The sequence below is a fragment of the Labeo rohita genome, chromosome 4, assembly GCF_022985175.1.
Source record: "Labeo rohita strain BAU-BD-2019 chromosome 4, IGBB_LRoh.1.0, whole genome shotgun sequence".
NCBI lineage: Eukaryota > Metazoa > Chordata > Actinopteri > Cypriniformes > Cyprinidae > Labeo > Labeo rohita.
The window spans coordinates 34,402,594-34,427,507 of record NC_066872.1 but is presented as its reverse complement, the minus strand read 5'-3'; the positions used below and the strand labels follow the sequence as shown (position 1 = coordinate 34,427,507).

Sequence of the window (24,914 nt, the reverse complement as noted above, 5' to 3'; positions counted from 1 at the left end):
AACAAAACAAAATAAAATAAAATAAAAAAAATAAAATAAAATAAAATAAAATAAATCAAATAAAGTGCTGAGCAAACCTTTCTCTCATGAATAATTTGGGCTGGGCAAAACTACACGTGCGTTCGGGATGAATAATCATTCAATTAAATTAAATCTGGGTGGGAGTTGTGTGTGTCTCTATCTTGCCCTCTGCATGTAATGACGAGTTAATCTTCATACAGTAGGACAGAAAGGCCTTCAATTACGCTAGAGTTCAGTCTGAGCCCGGGGCCAATGCTTCTGCCTGAACTTTACCATTTTACCAGACCATGTGCACCGAATCAGGTGCGCTGTCATGTTCAAAGAAGAAAAAGCTTTGAAACAGCATAACAGTTCTGTCTTCAAAATACTGCATCATTTGTAAAACACAGTGGCTTTCAGTCTTTTAGTTCTATTAAGGTCACATAGAACTATTAGGAGATTTACAGATTTTCTTTTCTGAAATCCAAGGTAGTCGTATTCATGAATCTAGGACATTTTTTTCATATAAAATGCTTTCTAACACCACCTGCAACTGACTACTAGCAAGCAGCATGCCATAGTTTGTGGCTGTGACGTAACAGAAGCCTGTTGGCCATCTACAAAAAGAAGCTTTTTAATATGCCCTGCCCACATTTCAACAGGAAATATGTCACACACAGGAAAGAAAACTGCATTTGACAAGTGAAGTGGGGTTTAAAGCGAGACACGAGATTGCTGACGTATGTGAGTGATGTAAAAGTGATGTAAGATCGTTTTAAATCTAAGAAAAGAACAATGTTGATCAGCACATCTGGATATTGCTGTGTGTCTGGAGGGTGCGTGTGTATTGTGTAACGCTCATCCATTCGTCTGGATGACAGACTAGGTCTTGTCTGTCTCTGTAACTCAGTGACTTTTAAAAGTAAGACAACTTCCTACAGTAAAGATGCTGTTTTTTTTTTTTTTTTTTTTTTGTTTTTTACAAAACATTCATTCAGGTACAATATGTCCAATTTTTTGACCAGTGTAGGAATTACTACCATAGATTGCATTCCCATTCATAGCACTGTCAGACATAATATATGGTTATACTGTATATTTGCTATTATGTAATTTACACTAATATGCAACCGAATTCTTCATGTCATTTCAAATAAAATGTTTCATCTCCAGACTGCCTGACTGTGTGGCTACTGTGTGTATGACACAAACCCTGGAAACAAACCACTAATATAGAAAGATGGGAATAAAATATAAAGGAAAATCAAGAATGTCATAATAATGTGCAACACGTGCCACGCCACAGGCAAGGCAGTAAGCGACAGTCACAGTACATTTAGAAACTATGATTATTCATTTCCTGTACACCACAGGACTGAATCATGCAGATATGACTGATGTCATATGAGCTAATGACCCCAGAGTCTTCTAACTATGAAATCAGGACCTTTCAATAACCTTTTTTAGGGTGGAAGAGATCTTGCATACTTGTCTTTCTGCTGTCAGACTGTCTGACTGTCAATCCCACAATGCTCAGCTTTCAAATTGGTAACATCAGCTGCACATCAGCCATCATACCTGATTTTAAAAACTGTCCATCAAAACATAGCTCAGAATAATAGAAGACAATGATCCACTTCTGTGGCATTCAATATATAAAAACAACCCTAAATGATCAAACTTCTTTTTTTCGGTCTGATATATGTCTGTAACGCACTTATTGTTTATTAAACTAATCTGAATTGTTGAAATACACGTTTTTTCTTTGCCCCACAGCCCCCTCTAGTGACAAATCAAATTCCCTGAAAATCTATGGCTGTTGTACTACTCTAATTATTGCTGAATTGCATATAATCCAGTATACTATTAATTATATAAAGATTACTTAAACTGCAGAACAGTCCTTGAGCTTGATCTTCAATTTGCAGTATGATGGATGAAAAAGATAATATAATGTGATGAGGTCATGTGACAAATGTGACCCAGGACCACAAAACCAGTCGTAACAGGGGTATATGTGACAATAGCCAAAAATACATTGTGTGGGTCAAAATGATAAATTTGTCTTTTAAGGCAAAAATCAGGATATTAAGTGAAAATTATATTCCATGAAGACATTTTGTAAATTTCCTACTGTAAATATATCAAAACGTCATTTTTGATTAGTAATATGCATTGCTAAGAACTTCATTTGGACAATTTTAAAGCTGATTTTCTCACCGTCAGATTTCAGATTTTCAAATAGTTGTATCTTGACCAAATGTTGTCCTATCCTAACAAAACATACATAAATGGAAAGCTTATTTATTCTGACCCTTATGACTGGTTTTGTGGTCCAGGGTCAAAAAAACTAAAATTTAGCCTACTGTACAATGTCTTCAGTACCACTTTCTATAACAGGACAGAATACAGTACATACATAGCTACTTTTTTTGTGTAAAATATCTCAGAGAAGTCCAATTAAGATCAAGTTTTGGCAACTTAATTATCCTGTGCACAGTATACATACTATATTAGCCTTATTTTTTTTTTTTTGTAAGAGTGGGGGCAGCCATTTATATATTTTATGAGTCTGGCTTCCGGTCACATCCGTGTCCTATTTTTACAAAACAGCTAATTTTGCTGCTTGATATTGCAAATTGGTGTGTCTCACCATGTTATTTTAATGTATTATTTTAATTAGGGTTTGTAGAGTTTACTACCGTTGTTATTCGTCTCGTTATGCGGCCAATGGACCGGAAGTCTCGCATATAGGTTTACTTCAGCGTTGAAGACTAAGTTGGATACTTCAAAAAATGTCTGAATGTAAATTCTTTCACAGCCTACTTTAGTGCTACTTTAAGTTCTCCATATGGTGGCAGCACATCCCAATGATCCCAGTGTATGACAGCTGAAGATATATCGTGCTGTTGCTAGAGGGCCCTGGTGAAAAAACCAGCATATGCTGGTAGGTATTGTTGCTGGAATGCTGGTTAGGTAGGTTTTGATGCTGGTTTAAGCTGGTCCTTTGCTGGTTTTTGCTGGTCAAGGACCAGCATGAATCAGCAAAGGACCAGCACAAACCAGCTAAGGACCAGCTTAAACCAGCATCAAAACATACCTACCAGCATATGCTGGTTTTTTCACCAGGGGGCGCTACTGAGCCATATTTTGCTCACGGTGCGTGTTTGCTACTGTCCTGAGAGCAAAGTTTAGGATCAAGGCACAAACAAAAACAAGCGGTGGACTACAGAAGAACGACAACCCGACATTAAGGATATGATGCTATGCTAGTGGATTTCAAGGAAATACAAACCAGAGACTCTGCATTACAAAAGCCATTAGTGCACTGCACCTGCCCAATGCATTAAACCTAGTCGATATCAGGACAGAAAGTATAGCACTTAACAGATTTACACAAAGAGCTTGCTTAGAGGGGAAAAAAATAAATAAATTTAATGAATGCATTATTATTATTACTATTGCAATAAATATTTAAGTATTTATTTTATGACTTAATGTGACATAATATTTTGTATTTAAAAAGCACATTTAAAAAAAACATCGTATTTGTTCACTCTTTTTTATTCATTTCACCTTCACTATGTTGTCTGTTTTTGCACTTTAGAACTTAAATATATATTTAGAACTTTAATGCTTTCATGTCAATCACATCAAGCTTTTTTGGCACTGTACATTACTGTATTTTCACCTGGAAATGCTTTAGTCTTAGAAATGTACAGTTATTCGTCATGCCAACAGAGCACATTAAATTGAAGAATACTTGAGAGAGAGTGATGAAGGGAAAGCACTGTCCAAACCTAATAAAATACAATTAAGTGTTCTCCATTACGCCATTATGCCATTATTCCATTAGGAGAGAGAGAAAGGGAGAGCGAGAGACCTGCACTTATAACTCCGCCTCCGGCTTCATCCAGGCTGCATTCTTTATTCCTGTAGTATTTACTCTGGAGAAAAGGGAAGAGGAGGGGGAAAGAAACACGCGCCGGTAGTGGGATGGACGCGTAAAGCATGGAGTCCGATCGCGCATATTTGAGCTGCCAGAGGCGAGACGAGCACTTCGCAGATAAATGAGTGACGGGTCGCTCTTCTCAGACGTCCCCTACAAATCCCAGACCCCATACATCAGCTTAAATAGCGACTGAATAGCGAGTTCGGGATATTTGTGACTTTGAGCGCAGATCTTAAGATTTATCGAGCATCTGGACACATCGCTGAGGAAACCATGGAGACGGAATCATCCCAGTTGGGGAGTAACGGAGCGAATGAATGCGAGCCTCTACCGGTGGACTATCCCGGAGGAGAGATGCCAGCCTCGCTCGGTGTACGGAGAGGCTCCAGCGTGAAGAAACATCACCACAAACACAACCTGAAGCACCGCTACGAGCTGCTCGAAACCCTCGGGAGAGGAACATATGGAAAAGTGAAGAAAGCCATAGAGAGGCACACTGGACGAGTGGTGAGTTGACCAACGTGTAAAGACTCAAAGGAGATCTTATGAAGTTCTCAGATAGGCATCAACTTCGTTTCAGAAGTTTCTTAACGCAGAGCTATAAAATGCACAAGAACCAGTTGGTTTGGTTTTGGAAGAACGAAGAGTTTTGCATGTTGTCAAATCTGAGCTCAGTGTTGAAGTCTTGAAAATGTGGTCGTTTTCCCCAACAATTTAATCAAATAAACATCCCAAACGTTCCACACTAACGTTTCTCAGTGTGTAGAATGTTATTAATCTTTTGTGGAATGGAAAGGTTCCACTGATGTTGAAAGTTCTTTTTGGAACCATCAGTGTCAATATAGAATTTTCATTTTTAAAAGTGATCACTGAGGACCAGAAGACTAGAGAATGTTCGCGTTTCATCTCATTGAACGGAGATATTGACGAGATCTCATTTGTGATTATCCTTTCATTTGGTAGACATTGTGTGGGTTTCACTTGCTATCAGTTTACCTAATTAAACATTCCTTTGAAACTTTGGCGAAAGTAAATGCACCCTTAATGGCCATCATTACATGCACAGTTTCACAGGGCAAGTGCTGTCTTCCGTCCCTCAGTGACAGGGGTCAGCTCATTCGGGTCATCTAGGAGTTGAGCAGGTCAAAGGTTTTGAAACACTTGAGGTATATGTTTATGTCGGTAGTAACCTAAGCTCCTTTACGTATCGCGTTGGCATCGCTAAGAAATGCAGAACATCTGTAGAGCAAGTTAAGTGGGGAAAAACTAGGATAAACCACTTCTGTTTTGGAACTAGGTCAGCGCATTAATCCCGAGACAGATCTGCATCTTGAGTGGGGCAGATATGGACCTAGTGGGTCAGAGCTGTGGGCGAAAAATGTGGCCTGATGTCAACAGCTGCTTGAGTGCAGGATGCTCTCAGAGGCACGTCCGGGACTTGGTAACCTAATAACGGAAACCACTTATGAGCGTTTCCTTAGAATTAACACTGCATGAAACATTAGACAGTGTGGTTCTGTGGAGACCAACACAACGGGTTGTGTTTGCAGTGTCGATGCCCAACTCTAAATCTGAAGGGTGGAGATAAACACAAGTGTTTGTATGGTGATGACTTTGGCAGCAGTGAAGAATGTTCCAGCATGGGCATTTAAAAGCTTTCCCTGCCAATACATTTGAGAGTGAGCTTTAGCTATCTGCTTAGTTACTTAAATGGGTGTTCAGTGATGAAAAAATAGACGGGCATTTGATAAAGTAGTTTACAAACTGACAGATTCTCAAGGCGCAGTCCATGATCGTTGTCTGAATGGACCGATGGTTGAATCTAGGAATGCATGACTCACGCTAGTAGCAAAGGAAGGGATCAATTAAACCAGAACAATTATTTTGACTTAATCATATAGTCTTGGCTCTTGCTCTCATCAGATCTCATATATTTTATACAGAAAGACAGCCGTAAATGCTTTATCTGAGGCATAAACTTTAGACTTGGGGAAAAAAAATTAGGTTAGGTCATAGCATGAGATAAATAGTGGAAGTAAATTGGGCCAAGATTTGGAAGAGAAAGTGGAAACGTAAAGCTTATAATTTTATGAAAGCATTGTTAAAATTTGTATATTATTTGAAAATGTGTCTTTTTTATAGTCATTTTAGGGGTTTAGGAGTTACACTGTAACAGCAACAAAGTAAAATTGGATATTAAAAGCATTTTATTGTATTTGAAAAGTCATTTTTGTCATTTTTATAGACATTTTAAGGGTTTAGGAGTAACATTGTAATGGCAACAAAATAAAATTTGATAATGGAAGCATTTTATTTTATTTGAAAAGTCGTTTTTGTCATTTTTATGGTCATTTTAGGGGTTTAGGAGTTACATTCTAATGGCAACAAAGTAAAATTGGACATTGGAAGCATTTTATTGTACTTGAAAAGTCATTTTTGTCATTTTTATAGTCATTTTAGGGGTTTAGGAGTTACACTGTAATGTCAACAAACTAAAATTTGATAATGGAAATATCTTATTGTATTTGAAAAGTCGTTTTTGTCATTTTTGTAGTCATTTAAGGGGTCTAAGAGTTACATTCTAATGGCAACAAAGTAAAATTGGACATTGGAAGCATTTTATTGTATTTGAAAAGTCATTTTTGTCATTTTTATAGTCATTTTAGGGGTTTACGAGTTACACTGTAATGGCAACAAAATTAAATTTGATATTGGAAATATTTTATTTTATTTGAAAAGTTGTTTTTGTCATTTGTATAGTCATTTAAGGGGTCTAAGAGTTACATTATAATGGCAGCAAAGTAAAATTGCACACTGGAAGCATTTTATTTTATTTTAAAAGTCATTTTAGAGGTTTAGGAGTTAATGGCAACAAAGTAAAATTGGATATTAGAAACATTTTTTCCCACACCAAAATAATGTTTACGTACATGCATAATGTTAACGTATTATGGATATAATATTGAATCATTAAGTATTTTAGTGTTTATGGATTCTTTTTTTTTTTTTTTTAAGAAACTGAGGGTTCTATTGGAATTCGTTTTTGTGGTTAAGCCAGACATTCTAAAAATACGCATTTTTCTTTTTAATTGAAAGGACACTGACATAGTATACATTTGTAAACAGAAAGTTGGAAAAGACAGAGGAAGTTGGAAAGAAACGGCAAATAAGACGACAGGCTTCCTTCATTGTGTTTAACTCTCTATGACGCATTTTTCCAAAACTTTGTTCCGCACGAGTGCTCCGGTGAGTAAAGGTGCTCCCTTTTCCCCATTAACTGGCGGACAGGTAAAACAACACAGCTGTTATGTGAGGCTCAGACAATGGGCTGGTCTATGTCTGGGAGACAATAAGAAGGCTTCAGTTTTAGCCAGGGGTTAGAGAAGAGCAAAGCCTACAGCCAGCTGGCAAAGGCATCAAACACAGGTTGGCTTAATGATCTGTAGCCACAGGCTGGGTAACAATACCACTCAACCATGTGTGCTTCCTTCAGCGAGGTCAAAAAAAAATCACCTGCGTGCCCGTCTGCTGCGATGCAAATTTAATGAGTTTATGCTTTCACTGTAAGACATTATCACATTGTGGTCCTGAAGTGACTCTTAACACACAGATACACACACATTCTGGCAGCGTTTTAAAACCGTTCACCATCCTAGTGACAAACACCAGACTGTAACCAGACAGATCATATCCAAGTGGCTAGCTAAACACGTTTATCACAAGCACTGTACTATGAGTCTTACATAAGTTACTGATAAGGCTGTAACATGCAATGTATGTATTGCAGATGTCATCAGACAATAGCACAATGCATTACACGAACACCATTTTGCCCCTAAAAGGCTTGGGTTGGCAGTATATCAGGGTTGTGAACTGCACTGGGTGGACAGGAAGTCAGCTCTGTCAGCGCCACTTCCCCTTGTGCGTGTTTTATGAGTCAGTGGAGGAACATGCTGCAAACTTCCTGCGACTTTAATCCCTCCTCATGACCACTCAGACTTAGCCAGGCAGAAATCTTCTCAGCATCCTCAAGCTTGCATATAAAGAATAAGAGTTTAAGATACTGAGTAAGTATAACTTGAAAAGAATTTATACTTATGATAACATTGCATTATTAAAAAGAATAAATATGTAAAAAAGGAAAAAAGAGGTTCTTTGAAAGCAGGTCTTTGAGCACTGACACATCTTTTATAGAGCCTGTTTGGGAGCTGGTAAATGGGACGTTTAAAAATAACTCCTGTGGTGCGATTTCTCCCAAAAAAGCCATTCACCTTCACAGAAACCCATTTTCGCTCAAGGTTAGGTTGCTAACTCCAGATCTAGACCGTCATCTCCCTCAGTTTACCTAAAACATCCTAAGAAAAACAGAATAAATTCAATGCTTTCTATAAGAAATAAAACCATTTGTATGATTTATGCATCTTTTAAATGACTATCTACATAGTTCATAATAATTAAAGCATATTATCACCATAGAATATTACATTATTCATCTTAATTATATTTATTGTATTTTATCACACTGTTTTGAACATACTATGTTGTTAAGTCTATTATTTATTTGTGAAAAAAGTCTACGCCAGTGCTATTTTATTATAAAAGAGACTGTTATGGTTTTTGTTCATATTTTGAATTAAATTTTATTTAAATTTTTTAATTCTAAGTTTTTGTAATTTATTTTTTTAATAGGTCTTTATAGATTTTAGTTTAGTACTTTAAATTAAACTAAAAAATTAAAGCATATTATTACAGGAGAATATTATATTATAGTATATTAAAAAAGAGACACTATTATAATTTTTGTTCATATTTTGAAATTTAATTTAATTTTAATATTTTAATTTTGGTTTAAGTTTTTGTTACATTTTTTTTTAAGTTTAGTACTTAAAGTTAAACCAAATAATTAAAGCATATTATTGCTGTAGAATATATTACATTATTCATTTTAATTACATTTATTATATTTTATCATACTATTTTGAAGATACTATGTTCTTTAGTCCATTATTTATTGTGAAAAAATGTCTAGACCAGTATTTTATTATTAAAGAGACTCAGTTATAGTTCTTGTTAATATTTTAAATTCAGTTTATTTGAATATTTAAATTTTGGTTCAAGTTTTTTGTAATTTTGCTGTGTGTTTTTATTTTTTATTTTTTTAACTATGTTTATAGTTAAATAATTAAAGCACATTATTGCCGTAGAATATTATAATATATTATTCATTTTAATTTTGTTAATATTTTTTAGTTTTTGTATTTATATTTTATTTACATTTTAATTTTGGTTATTTATTTATTTATTTATTTTTGTAATTGTGCTGTGTTTTTTTTTTTTTTTTGTAAATAGATTTGTATTGATTTTAGTGGTAACACTTTACAATATGGTTTCATTTGTTAACATTAACTATAGTAGTTAACATGAACAACAATTATAAAACATTTATTAAACATTTTATAAAATTTAAAGTTGTATCTGTTAACATTAGTTAATGTACTGAGTTTATTTTAGTACTTGAAGTTGTATTATGTTTTATTTTAATTAATGTAATGAAAAATGTTTTATGGTTTATTTTAGTTTTAGTTAACTATTATAACCCTAGTCCATATAGAATCCCAATATTACAAACTGCTCCGCAGGTTAAATAAAAATGGTGCTATTACTACTAAATTGGTTAGCTCAGCAAATCTGTGGGTCACCTGACCGCCTAAGACAGGAAGTACTTTTCCTGTGAACTCCTTGACACCATAAAAGGGAGTAGACTCTTCTGTTTCTATGATCTATGACCCCTGAGCCAGGATGCCACTGCAACAAAAATACAATCAATCAGACTTTTTTAACCTTTGACCCTCATCTTCATCAATACAGCTCAATCACATTGAAAAATTGAGCTAGTAAACCAGGAATCCATCAATAGTTTCTAGCTACTCTGTTCAAAAGAACATGCTACAAATAAGACTTGTTTGTGCTTCTCAGGTGGCGATTAAATCCATCCGAAAGGAAAAGATTAAAGACGAACAAGACATGGTGCACATCCGCCGAGAAATCGAGATCATGTCTTCTCTCCGCCATCCACACATCATCTCTATATACGAAGGTAGGTCTGAAAACACTCTTGCTGAGACACATCAAAAGTCTTCAAACCCCTGTGTAAACTCCACACCCTGCTGCCTAGTGTGGTTTTTCTCAACATCCAATCATCTTTAGATCAGTTGCCCTCACGTTTTATTTATGCGATCAGACCGCACCCTGCTAGCCCAAGGGTGTTGATCAGGCAACAACGTTGTTGGGGGTGTAAACTCTCTCTGATGGAGATGAAGGGAATGCATTGCAGTCATTACAGTCCTGCAGCAATCAGCATGTTTGAAATGCCCCACGCATGTAGCTTCGCCTCTCTGAGCATAAATCAAAAACCCATCAAATTAGGCCCAGAGCGCAGCGCGCCTTGAATGCGATACTCAAAACAAAGCTGCTTTATCTCCACACTGACAAAGGGAGACGCCACGGCTGTGGACTCACGCCGCGCTCTCAGCCAGGGGTCATTATTACTGACCCTGGATCGGTCTGAGAGTCGGTGCCAAAACGGAGAACGCTCAGTCTTCTGTGTCTAATACGGATTAGCCGAGAGAGGTAATTACTCAGTGCTAGCTTCTTTGTTTGTGTTCAGGTCTTGAACGTGAACTTTGAAGGTTATTCCAACAAGCTTGGTCAACAGGTGTCCATGTTGTTGAAAGTGACACCAAGAGAGTTAAAGGAAACCCACCTGATAAGCAGAATTCCTCGATGTCTATTTGGTCCACTGACCATCACTGTGACAACCAGCCTCTGGGCTGTAAACAATGAAAGCTCACTATGGAGATGCTCCTGCTGTTTCAGCAAAAGGTGGAGGAGGATCTGAATGGAGCACCAGCTTCACTCCCTGCAAAATAAAAACAAAGATTTGCTGAGGTCCCATTTTTTCCATAAACACTTGCTGATTGGCTTAAATGATGGCTATTAATCTAATAAGAGTTGCTACTAAGAATACTGTGTTGTGCAAAACAGGTACCTTTTCTTAGAACGCCAATGTTTACGCCATCATCTCAGATCACGTACACCGAATCTCGCTTCCTCTCTGCACTTAACACCTGTTAACAGTTGTGGTCTCGCCTGCAAGACAGCTCCTAATCGCCATGACCCTGACTAAAGCCAGACACGCTGGCGATTTTAACTCCTACATACTGGCAACGGCCCAATGAAAGCTTAAGCCAGACTGTTAACAGTCAATGACAGAAAGATTTAGCTGGAGAGCCGGATATGCTGTTTTCATTTTTGTGCATCGTCGCTTTAACACGCGAATGCTTGTAATGCAATAATGTTGAGTAATTTAATTATGCGCTGTTGTGTTTGCTTCCATTCGCAGTGTTTGAGAATAAGGATAAGATTGTGATCGTGATGGAATACGCCAGTAAGGGCGAGCTGTACGATTACATCAGCGAGCGCCGTAAGCTCAGCGAAAGGGAGACCAGACACTTCTTCAGACAGATCGTCTCTGCTGTTCATTACTGCCACAAGGTGAGGGTGGAGCCGTGTGGTGAGACAAATTAAAAACTAATTTGCTGACCTTCATGTCATTCCAAACCTGTATGACCTTTTCTACTGGGGAGGGTTACTTTGGAAATTTAATGGAGAAAATCACTTCCAGAACAGAAATGTACAGATAATTTGCTTGAATGCATGATGTTCATCTCTTTCTTTCTTCAGTCGTGAAGAAATTGTTTTTTTGAGGAAAACATTTCAGGATTTCTCTTCATATAGTGGACTTCTATGGTGCCCCCGAGAACTTCCAAAATGCAGCCAAACGACTGGTTATTTTCTAAAAAAAAAAACAACAAAAAAAAAAGACAATTTATATACTCTTTAACCTCAAATGCTCATCGTGTCTAGCTCTGCGTGAACTCTGTGTATTCCGGGTCAAGACAGTTAGGGTATGTCAAAAAGCTCCTATCTCATTTTCTCCTCCAACTTCAAAATTGTCCTACATCACTGTTTTACCTTTTTTTGTAAAGGGCGTTTGATCTTCTTTGCATGCTTACTTTGTAAACACTGGGTCAGTACTTATGCAGCGATGTAGGGCGATTTTGAAGTTGGAGAAGAAAATCAGATGGGAGTTTTTCGACATACCCAAACTGTCTTGAACCGGACTGTAATGGATTACAATTACATTTATTTTGTAATGTAACTAGTTACATGTAATGTACAAAACTGTGGGAAACACAAATGAAGATATTCTGAAAATTGAGAGTTTTTTGGTCCATACAATGAGAGGTGTTGTTTTGGACCCCGTTGACTTTCATTATAGACAAAAATAGTTAAAGTCTTCTAAATAACTTTTGTCTGTTCCATTAAAAAAAAATCATAAAGATCAAGAAGAAGAAATAATGAAGACTTCTGGAAGAAAGATTTATGGAAGAAAAAGCCAAAACCAGTTTGCTGGTCTTATTTGGTCTAAGCTTTGGCTGAGAGGAATTTTTGCACTTTTCAGCTCCTAAACATTGGCTTGGCCACCCAAAGTAGACCTGGTTTTGAGCAGGAATTTTGTAAATGTATCTTCTACTTGCCTTTAACCTTATGTAACTAAGGTAATTAGCCGTTAACCGTGACTACAATTACACTATTACACGGCGTCTCATACCTCAAACTAAACAACTGACATCTGTGCAATGTTTCACTGTGCATTCACGTGCAGTCGCGCACGAGCTCTCTATAGAGTAAATAAAATGATTTACTAGATGAAGGAGGACGTGACATGATATGAGAGGGATAAACTAAACTTCCAAGAATGTCTCGATGCGAAAGGTTGTGGAGCCAGAGAGCAGCTGTGTTCTTCGTTCCTAGTGCCAAACCCCTCCTCATCTACAAATTTTCCCACTTTCCAAGCTCCAAATTGACCTTTCACATTGATCCAGCGCATATTTCTTCATTGTTTTCGCTTTCATTTCACATTTTAGAGCATATCATTCTAATTTATTAAAGATTAATGCTAGAATTAAAGCACAAGATCCTGTTCCTAGATCAGTACAAAGGGTCAGCCGGTACCCGGGGCCATGTCAGCTGGAAAGCGAAACGCCTTGGGGGAATTCAGCCTGGGCTTGGCCTTTGTTTCTATACAGCTGGGCTGATGATGTCATCAAGGGAGGGATACACAGATCAGGCCATTTGACAGTTGGGAAGGGAAATGTCACTTTTCCTTTTCATAAAACATCATCGTCTTTTGAATAGCAAGAAACTAAGTTCACTCTTAAAAAGGGTGTTTTTCCATTGATACCATAGAAGAACCATTTTTGGTTCCCCAAAGAATCATTCTGAAGAACACTTTAAAAATCTAAAGAAACTTTTTGGACTATAAAGAACCTTTTCTGCATTTGAAAGGTTCCATGGATGTTCAAGATTCTTTATAGAACCATTGATGCCAGTAAAGAACCTTTATTTTTAAGAGTGTGTTTTGTAGGACATCACATATGACAAAACTAGATGGCAGCATAAAAAGTGATGTTTCTATGATGCCTATGAGAGAGAAGTTGATCTTAAAAACAATGGTTTTGATGCTGTCTTTCAGAACGGAGTAGTACATCGAGATCTCAAGCTGGAAAACATCCTCCTGGATGACAACGGTAACATTAAGGTACGTTATGATTTCCCTCTAGTGATTTATTACTCAATATCAGCCTGTTCTGACCTGGTTTTATCTTCTAGATTGCAGATTTTGGTTTGTCCAACCTCTACCACAAGGACAAGCTTCTTCAAACGTTCTGCGGCAGCCCGCTATACGCCTCCCCTGAGATTGTGAACGGACGACCGTATAGAGGCCCAGAGGTACATTATGAACTAAAATTCCCCCGTTATGCAACCCTGCAGTGCCATTTAAGAGGCCTTCGGTTTTTTACCTTTAAAAAATGTAAGCTAGGAAACACAATCGCATACTTCCTGTCTCAAAAGATAAGAGAGAACAAAACACAGATAACAAAGAGAAAGAGAAAGCATTTCCACTCATATCTGAGGGAGGTGAGACCACCCCTCATTCCACATCCAAACTCAGTCACTCCCCACAGGAATCGCTTCACGATTGCCAAGTCAGTGAGTGTACCCAACATCTTCCATAATCCAATGAGAAACAAAGACTTTGCCAAAAAGAACGAGGAGTAATCTCAAAGCTATTTTCAGGATATCAAGCATTCTTACACCCCCTTCACGATTCTTGATATTTAATAGCCAAACACTAAGCCTGTCTGGAATACTGGAATATATCAAAATTCCCATACGTTTTTCAGTTTTTTTTTGTATGATGACACATTCAAGACATTTAAATCATACACACTCACAATGATCCCCCCCAGTCCCTCAATCATCCTTACATAACTTGAGACCATGGGAAAGGCAGCGTTCTTCTTCTCGCTGGTCAGAGATCAGTGGATCAGGGCCAACAATCACAGAGCTCTTCACATCTACTCGGGGTCAGACAGGTCTGGAGTTCGGGGAGTGGACATTTCCTGCGCTGTAATCAACCATTGTTTCCCCTCGATACCTCCTCATTGCTGGCCTGCACCCTTGGCTAATCAGCAGAGGTGCAGCAGGGTCAGACGAGGTCGGCACGAGAAATGATTAAATAACGAGCGGGAATTACGATGGCGGTTACTGCGCAGATATATGTGAGATTGCCTATTGTTCTCATACATTAGGTGTAAAATGACAGCTTGATTAAATGTTCATAAATATAGGTGGAGCTGACTTTATAGCCCAGGCAGGAAAATAAAATAACACAACCTTTTAATCTATTGCTAAATGACGACAAGTGTTTACCGTCACATGTTGAACTAGTACAAAGGTCCGGTTTTATAGAACAAAAAGAGCATGTTGATAATTTAAGTGCTATTGTTTTGACAGGTTGACAGTTGGGCGTTGGGTGTATTACTCTACACTCTTGTGTACGGAACAATGCCCTTCGATGGAGGAGACCACCAAAGACTCATTCGCCAGATCAGCAACGGAGAATACAGGGAACCGCCACAGTCATCAGGTATGTGTCTTTTCACTAGACATTTCAAAGTCATCTAAATGCAAATCTCTCCAAGTTACCTGACCAAGTTCAAATCTCTCCAACCTATTCAGATGCTCGTGGTTTGATCCGCTGGATGTTGATGGTTAATCCCGATCGCAGGGCTACAGTTGAGGATATTGCAAATCACTGGTGGGTGAACTGGGGCTGGAAAACCAGCGTGTGCGACTGCCAAAAGCAAAGTGAAAACAGCTCGCCCATGCTAGCCCGCTTCATTGACTGGCAGAACCGCACCGAGGTCCGTCCAGGCAAAGCTCAACGCCCAGAACCTGGCAACGGTAATAGTGCCACAGCCTTGACTCCAGCCAGACGTTTGAGAAAGTCTATGAAGGAGAACGATGGTGGGATGTGGGGCGTTGCGGAGGAAAAGCCAGGCCTCAAGAGACCAAAGAGCATCCTGAAGACTCGCGCAACCAGTGGAGATCAGCGGTCCCAGAGTCTGTGCGAAGTTGAGCTCAGACGATCCATTTGCTACCAAGATGTTGAGTCCGGGTCGAGTCCAGAGCGAGAGGACACACTCGGTGGCTCCCCAGCCAAAATGGTGTCCATGTTACCTAAAAAAGGCATTCTGAAGAACAACCAGCAGCGTGAATCCGGATATTACTCCTCGCCGGAACGCAGCGAGTCCTCAGAATTGTTAGGAAGCACTACTGTGCAACCTCCGAATAGCTCCCCACCTAAACGGATTGTTGGGAGGAAAGGAATACTGAAGCGTAACGGGAAATATTCCACACACAATGCCGTGGGAGTCCATGGAGAGGCCCAAGGAGACTCAACAGTCTCACGGAGCCAAAGCAGACCATCCAGCATTTTGTACGAGGAGACGGGTCTCTCCAGCATAGGGTTGGACTGGCCGCCTGCCTCTCCGAAACCTAACATCAGAGGCTCGCTATCGGCCGAAGACTTGCTGCAGATGGCAGGGTTTAGGGGCCTTCAGACCGTCGCGCCACTTCCCGGCGGAAAGGGTGTCCGAAGCCCTCCTGGTTCCCCTGGAGACAATGGGAGCTTTTCCTTGCTGGGCGATCTGGATGATGTTACCCAGGTGTACCAGAAAGCCCTGGACATCAGCAGCCAGCTAGGCTAGACTTGGACAAAGAGGTGGAGAGACTGGAAGACTGAATGATTCCCAGCTTGTCCTTCTCATCACAGTGCTGCTGGGTAAATGTTTACAGGTCGAGAAGCGGGACATTTCAAATCTCCATTCACCAACTCGCGTTGATGAGCATTTCTCATGATATTCTCGTTTTAGACTCGACAGTCGAGGGGGAACAACAGAAGCACTTTAAAGGCTGTTCTCCGGGATGCAGCACGTCATGACAGCTGGGATTGTGTTATTTAAGTTATTTATCGGTCATTCGGGGTGTGGACATTTTGACGGCAATGGGAGAGCGTTTTCATCGATACAGGTCAAGTGTTAGGTAAAGACCATATGAACATCTTTATAATAAATTCTCATTGTATAATACCAGCAATTTCAGTGAAGTACAAGCACAACAGTCCATCAGTAATGCTAAGACTTAAAGGAAAAGAATGCTTTGGAGAATTTGAAAAGATTTAGGTTTATTATGAAAATAAGAGCATTCCTCTTTATTTTATTATCTTTTGTAAACCGTTTTGACAATACTTACAGAAAAGTTACAAACCCAGATGTCACACGTATGTTTGCAAGATGTTTGTTAAAGATCGTCTGATGTGGGAAGCATCTGCTGTGTACAAACATCTGCTAGATGTCTTTAAAATGTCACTTTTACATACATTCTAAATCACAAACATCTTAAAGACATCTAATAAACATCTATTTGACATCTGATAGGAAACGTGCTATAGACGTATTGCAGATGAGCAAAAACTCTAAAAAATACATCTTGCAGATGTAAATGCAGATGTCAAATAGATGTCTCCATAATGTATGTGTGCTATCAGGGAAAGGTACTACCCCAGATAGTACACATATGTCTGCAAGATGTCTGTTAAAGATCGCTTGATCTGGAAAGCATCCGCTGTGTACAAACATCTGCTAGAGGTCTTTAATATGTCAGTTTTACATACATTCTAAATCATAAACATCTTAAAGACATCTAATAAACGTCTATTTGACATCTGATAGGATAGACGTATTGCAGATGAACAAACACTAAAAAATATGTCTTGCAGATGTAAATGCAGACGTCAAATAGACGTCTCCGTGATGTACGTGTGCTGACAGTACCCCCATGGTTTTTGTACATGTATCATGGTACTACCATGTTATTGTTGGAAAACAAAATGCTAATTTATTATTTTTATCATTTAAATAATACCAGTTAACTTTGGCAGCCCTAAAATATACCACAAACAAGAACTAACTAAACTATGTTTACACTAGTATGTTTTCGTTTTGATGGCATGGCTGTCCACTTTCACTCTGCGTATTCTTGATGACCATGTAAACAATAACATTATGCTCGTTATGAATGGTCATGTGACATGCATTTTCGATTGTGTAGTGTGGACAGACATCGTTTCTGAAACGCAGTGAAAACGCCAGTGTAGACGAGAATCATTTTCATTTTAAAACGCTGTTTTAAAACAAAACTACACTAGTGTAAATGGCCTAAAACTAAATAAACAGTACAACATAATTTTAGTATATACCATGATATATATCAAAGTACCATAATATCACCTTCACTGTACCATGGTACTTTTTTGTAAGGGAAGTAACAAGATGTTTTAAAGGGTACCAGAAATAGGACTACACTGATCCCAGAGCTCATTTTAACCTGTTGTGACAGAGACAGAGCCATGCAAACGTTGACATATCTCTCAGATCAGCAGCTAGAGAGCAACACAAAGCACAGAAAAGGTCAAAGGGCAAAGGTTGTATCAGTGTTATGATACCCTACATTCTCATTCTCTCTAACACAGACACAGACACACAATGTTAGCACACACAGGCAATTATGCGAGCTCCTTGAAGCATGAAAGTGTGGAAAGACAAGCTTTGACCTACAGTGTAATTCTGGTCGAGAAACGACCCGCGTTTCAACAGCACATGGCTTTTAAGACAGGAAAGAGATGCCAAACTATTCTTTTGACAAGGTGGAGTGTTAAAAGACACTTATTGTGTCGGCAGTAGATTATGAAAACAAAGATTAAGACTGAAAAGGTTTCATTTAAAAAATGGAAATGAAAAGGTCACTGTAAAATCTTCAGGATGTGGTATATATTGTGCACGTGCGATTCTTTTATTGTTCGACATACAATGGCACGTCAAGATAAAATGAAGATACTACGTCATTTTTTTCCGTTACATTTTTACATATAATTGCTCACAAAGGCTTTCAAAATATTGGTTGCATGAGGCATTTTTACTTTCGGTTAAGCGTGAACTATAATAGTCTAGCTTTAAACTAAGTATGTGCTTAATATGCGTTAGGATATACAGTACAAGGCATTTCTGTCAACCTAAGCATCAGCGTTGCAGTTTTATATGAAGTACAGTGTAACCATTTAAATATATATATATATAAGAAATTAACTGGAAAAAGAATGTGTTTATCCTATAGGATATCTGTTATAGGTCATTGAGAAAACTTGACTGGATATACTACATATTTAAATTGTGTTATTTAATGCGTCTTGTATTATATTCTGTACGTTGTCATGGCTATGTGTTACTCTGTACATTTTTTTTTAAACTTTGACTTACGATTGTCTTGATTTGTGCCTTCATTGACATAAGATTGTCCTGATAATGTTAATGTTATTCTCAGTTGTAATAATTTGCAGTATTGTGTAAGAGTTTTTAAATAGGCATCCATGGAAAAGAAGTTTGTCTGTACGGTTTGTTATGAGCACAGTTAGGTGGTGTATTAAACCTTGTGCTGTTTGTGCTCAGTGCAAAACACTGTCACTTCTTCTAATAAATGTCTCGAACTAAATAAGACGTGTGTGTGTCTCCACTCATTCCATTAAATGTAGAACACAAAGTACTCATAAAAGTTTAAAGCTGCTCGCTCAACAAACCAGCTGTTCTAGGATAGGATCAGTGCTATAAATAAATAAAAATAAAGAAATTAAGTAATTAAATAAATAAATAAGTGTGCCTCTGTCATATATATGTATATGAACTAAGATTGCTGGTCTCAGTGGCTGTGTGAAGTTGCACTTTAGTGTGCTGACCTTGTCGTGTCAGGCCACATACATTTTTTTTTGTTGTTTGTACCTCAGCCCGCATGATTACAGTGCAATGCAAGCGCATATTTCACAAAGTAATGCATTTACTTATCATGTGACTTTTTCCAAAACAGCTAAATCCCATATACATCAGTGTAAAAATAGGTTTAGCATGAATAGCCAATGCCGATTTTTAATATGGATTACAATAAGCATTATTCTTATTAAAATTCTGGCACACATGCATTTTATATAAATATAAATATACACTACTATTTAAAATTTTGGGATCAGGAAGATGCTTTAAAAAAATATTATGAACTCCAAAATTTTAAAAGTTTTTATACAATAGAATTACATAAAAATTTTACAATTATTTAAAAAACATAGAAAATATAAGTAACGCATAGAATAAAGAAAGGATAAAATAAAATACACAAAGAAGGAATAAAATAATAAAATAAAAAACACACAGAAGGAATAAAATAAAATAAATAATACACAGAAGAAATAAAATAAAATAAAACACACAGAAAGAATAAAATAAAATAAAATAAAATAAAATAAATAAATAAATAATACACAGAAAAAAAAAAAAATAATAAAATACACAGAAGAAATAAAATAAAATAAACACAGAAGGAATAAAATACACAGAAGGAATAAAAATAAAATAACCAAAGAGGGAATACGATAAAATACACATAGAAGGAATAAAATACACAGATCTAAAATAAAATAAAATGAATACACAGAAATAAAATAAAATAAACAGAAGGAATAAAGGAAAAATGCTAACATTCCCCCATATTTAAATAAATAAATATCTGTTTATTAAAAAATACTTTTTAGTCAGTTATGTTCCATAACATTTCCACATATTTATAAACATAAAATACACAGAAGGAATAAAATAAAACAAAATAAAATAAAATAAAATAAAATAAAATAAAATAAAATAAATATACAGAAGGAATAACAATAAAATGAAATAAAATAAAATAAAAGCAAAAAAATACAAAAAAAAATAAAATAAAATAAATAAAAGAAAAGAAAAAAGAAAAGAAAATACACACAGAAGGAATAATTTAAATAAATCCATATAATCCATATACTTTCCATATAATTTCCCATATTTAAATAAATAAATATTTGTTTAAAATAGAAGTTATGTTGCCACTTTTCCACATATTTTATCCAACAAAAAACATTTCTTTATATAGCAGGCATATTTTAATATAAAGAAATATGAATGGAACAATATGTGTGTGTGTGTGTGTGTGTGTGTGTGTGAGGGAGATACTTTTACAAATAACTACCGTAAAAATCAATAACTGAACAGGAAAAGACACTGATTTTCTAAACAACCTAAAAAGGCTCTTGTCTGCAGAAAGTGTATTGTTTGCACAAGGGTTTTAGGGTGGAAAAGCAAGCACAAGACTGTATTTAAAAGGCATGGCCTAGACTAGTCTAAAGGAAACACAGGGCCGTCTCTTCATATGACAGGAAAAACAATCAACAACCGTCGGAGCAGAGTTGGTATGTATGTGTGCGATTGTTTTAATGGACGGACACTCGCCCTGACACATTGTGTGAAACTCATTATTTACGTCCTAATGCCTCCCGTCTGTGACTCAGTAGGTGTGTGTGTGTTTATGTTTGCGGGTTTGTGCAAGAATCTGTGAAAAATCTTCCGTGTCTGCACCTCCTCAACATACAAACACACATCCCATAAATCTCAACTAAATTTAGCTCAGCGTCTGCCCACACTTTGCATCAATGCATGAGCTGCTCTGGAAGTCTAGGCTACTTGTCTCTTAGGAATGTCTGGCCTTTGCGCAACAACCACTACAAAGCCACAAAAAGAAAAGGAGAAAAGGGAAAAAAGAAAGATGGATAGACAAAAAAGGTGAGTCTGATGTCAAAACCTCATTTTGAATCCTGACCGCAAGGAAACGAACGCTACTGACAGCACAGATACAAAAACAAGGCCAAGAACTGCAGTGATTCGCTCTTCACGTTTCTTTTTGAAGAAGTCGTGTTGATGTTTAGGTTTGTGTGTGGTCCAACCAAACAAAACGTCTAAATCCAAAAAGGACGTAACAGGATAGCTTTCCCTTTCCTAAAGGAAAAAAGCTTTTCTCTCATTCCAGAAAAGTGCTCAACCCATCTGGTCTTGATTGAAAACAACCCCCTTTTGTTTTCAAGGAGCTGCCTTGAATCACTGCAACAAGATCAAAGATAGATTGCTGAACTTGGATCAGCTTACTATTCTAACGCAAACCTGAACCGCTTGAAACTGTTCTCAGATCAGCCCCGACGCCTGACATTCACAGACACCCCGTCTATCTGAAGCCTCATGAACCGTGTCCTCTTAGGTGAGAAGAACGACGGGGGGACGTCGTAAGTGCTCCTATCCCATAATCCCCTCTCCCTCTGTCTGCTGTCACACCAGTATCAAAGCCCGCCAAATATTTTTCCTCAAGTTCCTCTCATTCTTTACTCCTCCTGGAAGAACGTTCACATTCTGGAGATGTTTTCACTGGAAAAAGGAAAGAAAAGCTGGGGAAAGTTCACCTGAGCTTAAATGATGATGGCAACATGCCCACACATTCAGTCAGAGAGCTGTGTAGGTATTTTCTGTACGGTTCGCTCCTCATATCTAAAGTCCTGATCTCTGTTGTTTTGACTGCTGATAATCTTCCTATAGGTGAAGATCGTACATGTTGTACTTTCTCACACAACCTTATCTTCAGACACCTAACGAACCTAAAACAGAAAGAGACAGGTGTGTGATTTAAAGTATACTTTATGTTGCCACTATGAACTGTATTAAAGTAACACTTTAAACTAAAAAGTGGAAACTGAATAGTAGCACGCTCACTGCGTGACAGTTGGTGGTGCCTGTGCGGTTACTTGCTCTTAAAATACTCTGTCATTTTTGGTTATACAGATAAAAGTAATACATCTTTCAAATCTGTAAAGACTCTATGTTTATTTTTGTGCACTCAGAATAACAACGAAACGTTGTGCTTTTGTGAAATAAAGCAAACGGGATGCGCTTTCTGAGCTTAGTGCTTTTTTTGTTTTCGGCTTAAGAGACAAAGTCGGCAACACTGACTCATCATCTCCACAGTAGTGGATGCATCTGTATGAGTGTTTCATACAGATAATATAATCAGAGAATATTTGTTTTCTATTTGAATTAGTTCATTTAAAAGACATTTTACTCTCTATAGATATATTTTTCACGTCTGTAAGGCACGTATACACAGAGTTTCGATGTTTCGATTTCACAGAGACTGAGATGGCAGAAAGCGCATCCTTTTTGCTTTAATTATTTTACAAAAGCGCAATGTTTCGTTGTTATTGTGAGTGCACACAAATAAACAGAGTCTTTACAGATTCAAAAGATGTACTACTTTTATCTGTATGACCAAAAATGACAGAGTATTTTAAGTGCAAGCTACTATTCAGCTTCTGCACAGACACTTCAATAGCGCATATTTTTCTAGGTTAGCATTAGATTGATTAGATTGCCATGTAAAGTTGCTACTGTGTACATCTTTCAGATGAAAAGCCATATTTGAGGTCAATGAATGATGCATGGATGTCCTGCCCGATGTACTATATTACCATATAGACCAGTCGTTAACAATATGTCTGTCACGGACTGCGTGTGGATTTTTTTTTTCAGCGACTAATACAATTTTGGTCGAACAAGCCTCTTCTTGTCGATTAATGGGTAGTCGACTATTAGGGGGCAGCCCTACTAATTACGTAACTTGTGTTACTTGTAACGCGCATTACAAGTAACACAAGTCACGTAATCACATTACTTTTAAGTAACTAGTAAAGTAGCGCATTACTTTTTAATTTAGAAGAAAATATTGGAGTTGCTTTTCTAAATAAGTAATGCCAGTTATTTTGTTTTCCCATTTATTGACTGACAGCTCTACTGTTCCCACGTTGAGAGAAATTGTGAGTAAGTGCTGAGGCGTTAAACCGTTTAATCATGATGCTTACTGTAGTTCTAGACCAATTTGAACATGCATTTACAGATTCAGTGGTCCTCAAAGTACAATGCAAACTCAGAATATGAGACAAACTTGCAATAATTAAATATGTTAAATAACGCAAATAGCTTTTATCTATTCAATCCCAATTTATTAACCATGGTTTTTTGCTGCTGACCTGCTGAAAATTTGTCATCGTGAGTTTTGTTTTTCATGGGATTCGTACCCAAGGATTCCGCATCCTAAGTCCAATTCCAGGCCGGCTAAGCTACCAAGCAAGCATGTCACTATACATCTGGAAAGCGAAACGTGTACGAAACTGTGTATGAAAATGATTACACTTCTCACTGTTTTACTGCCTCTAGTGGACATTTCTGTTGGAAACTGCAATGACATGTACTTACTGGTACGTATTTCGCATCTTGCGGAAAAGTTCCAACAGGTATGTTTTCGTCATGAAACCCGGCTGGAATTGTAATATTGGTGCATCTCTAATTCTGTGGTTAAATTCCAAGACATTAATCAGCTATTTAATAATTAAGTATCAAATTATATGGGACAGCATACACTGCAAGAAAATAAATACATAGGCAAACTGATAACATCCTGGCAGTATATTACCTGTACCTTTTCTTTTACATTTACTGACATTTCCTTCAACACTAAAACACTACACAGTTCAAGGTGTAATTTAAAATATGGGTAAATACAGGTTTGTGTTTTGCTGAATCTTTTTAGAGTGTTCGTAAATAAGCCTAGAAAAAGTGGCTTGATAATTCCGGTCCTTGATTCTGATTGGTTGAGCCGTATTCTAAACTGTTGTAAATTACTTTACAAACATACACCTTTGTTTACGTCGTGTATTGCTTGGCAACCACTTTTGTTGCTGCTTCTGAGGAACTACACTGTTTGGTGGAAGAATACTGTTTTTTTGTAATATCATTACACTTTACTTGCTCTGTTTTATTTTGTGAAACCTTACTATGTATATGGAATAACCATTTTATAAAAGCAATAATCCTCGTGAAGCCGTGGTTTACAGTGAATTTATGACAGCTAAGGGGGTTTTAGGCCTGACGCGAAGCGTCGTTCGCCACATTCATTTCTTGAGAGTTATCATTTTAATATGCGATTGAGTGTACAGGATTTAAGCAACTGTGTTGTTTTAGAGATTGCTCAAGACTGAATAAAAGCCCTTGTTTGGCTCCATTAGGTGAAATACTCCACATACAGTACATTCCATCTGATGAAGACGTCTCATATTGAACAGATGACAGATTGGTGAGTAAATCATCCAACTGACTGAAGAAGACCTACAGTAGTAGACTTAAAAAAAGTAGGTCTAATCTAGACAGACGAATACACCCTGGAGAGCAATGAGCTGGCGCTGTGTGTGGGAATGATAATCCGCACAAATATTGTACTAACATGCAATAAATCTAATTTAGCTCTGAGCAGTGTGAAATACATTGAGTATTAAATCAGCACCTCAAATTACAGACAAAATCTATAAACGGAGGGTGTTATAGGTGTGGAGGATACCTGTCCCAGTCATCTACTACTAACATCTGCATGAGGAACGTGGTTTGGATTTTGGAACCAATTATTTTCCCTGAACAGCATTCGATGATAACAATCTCCTACTGTTTAACCATACAACTGAAAAAGAATAGAACAATGCTATGCAAGAATG

At 37.4% G+C, this 24,914-nt stretch overlaps 1 protein-coding gene across 1 annotated transcript; it reads left to right on the top strand.

The window, feature by feature from the left end:
• Positions 1-3,938: 3,938 nt before the first annotated feature.
• nuak1a (NUAK family, SNF1-like kinase, 1a) lies at positions 3,939-17,063 on the top strand. The gene is made up of 7 exons (XM_051108207.1): positions 3,939-4,459; positions 9,929-10,049; positions 11,355-11,506; positions 13,551-13,616; positions 13,688-13,807; positions 14,876-15,008; positions 15,101-17,063. Exons 1-7 carry the CDS (start codon positions 4,226-4,228, stop codon positions 16,129-16,131), a joined length of 1,857 nt encoding a protein of 618 aa, XP_050964164.1. The 5' UTR covers positions 3,939-4,225; the 3' UTR covers positions 16,132-17,063.
• Positions 17,064-24,914: the final 7,851 nt, after the last annotated feature.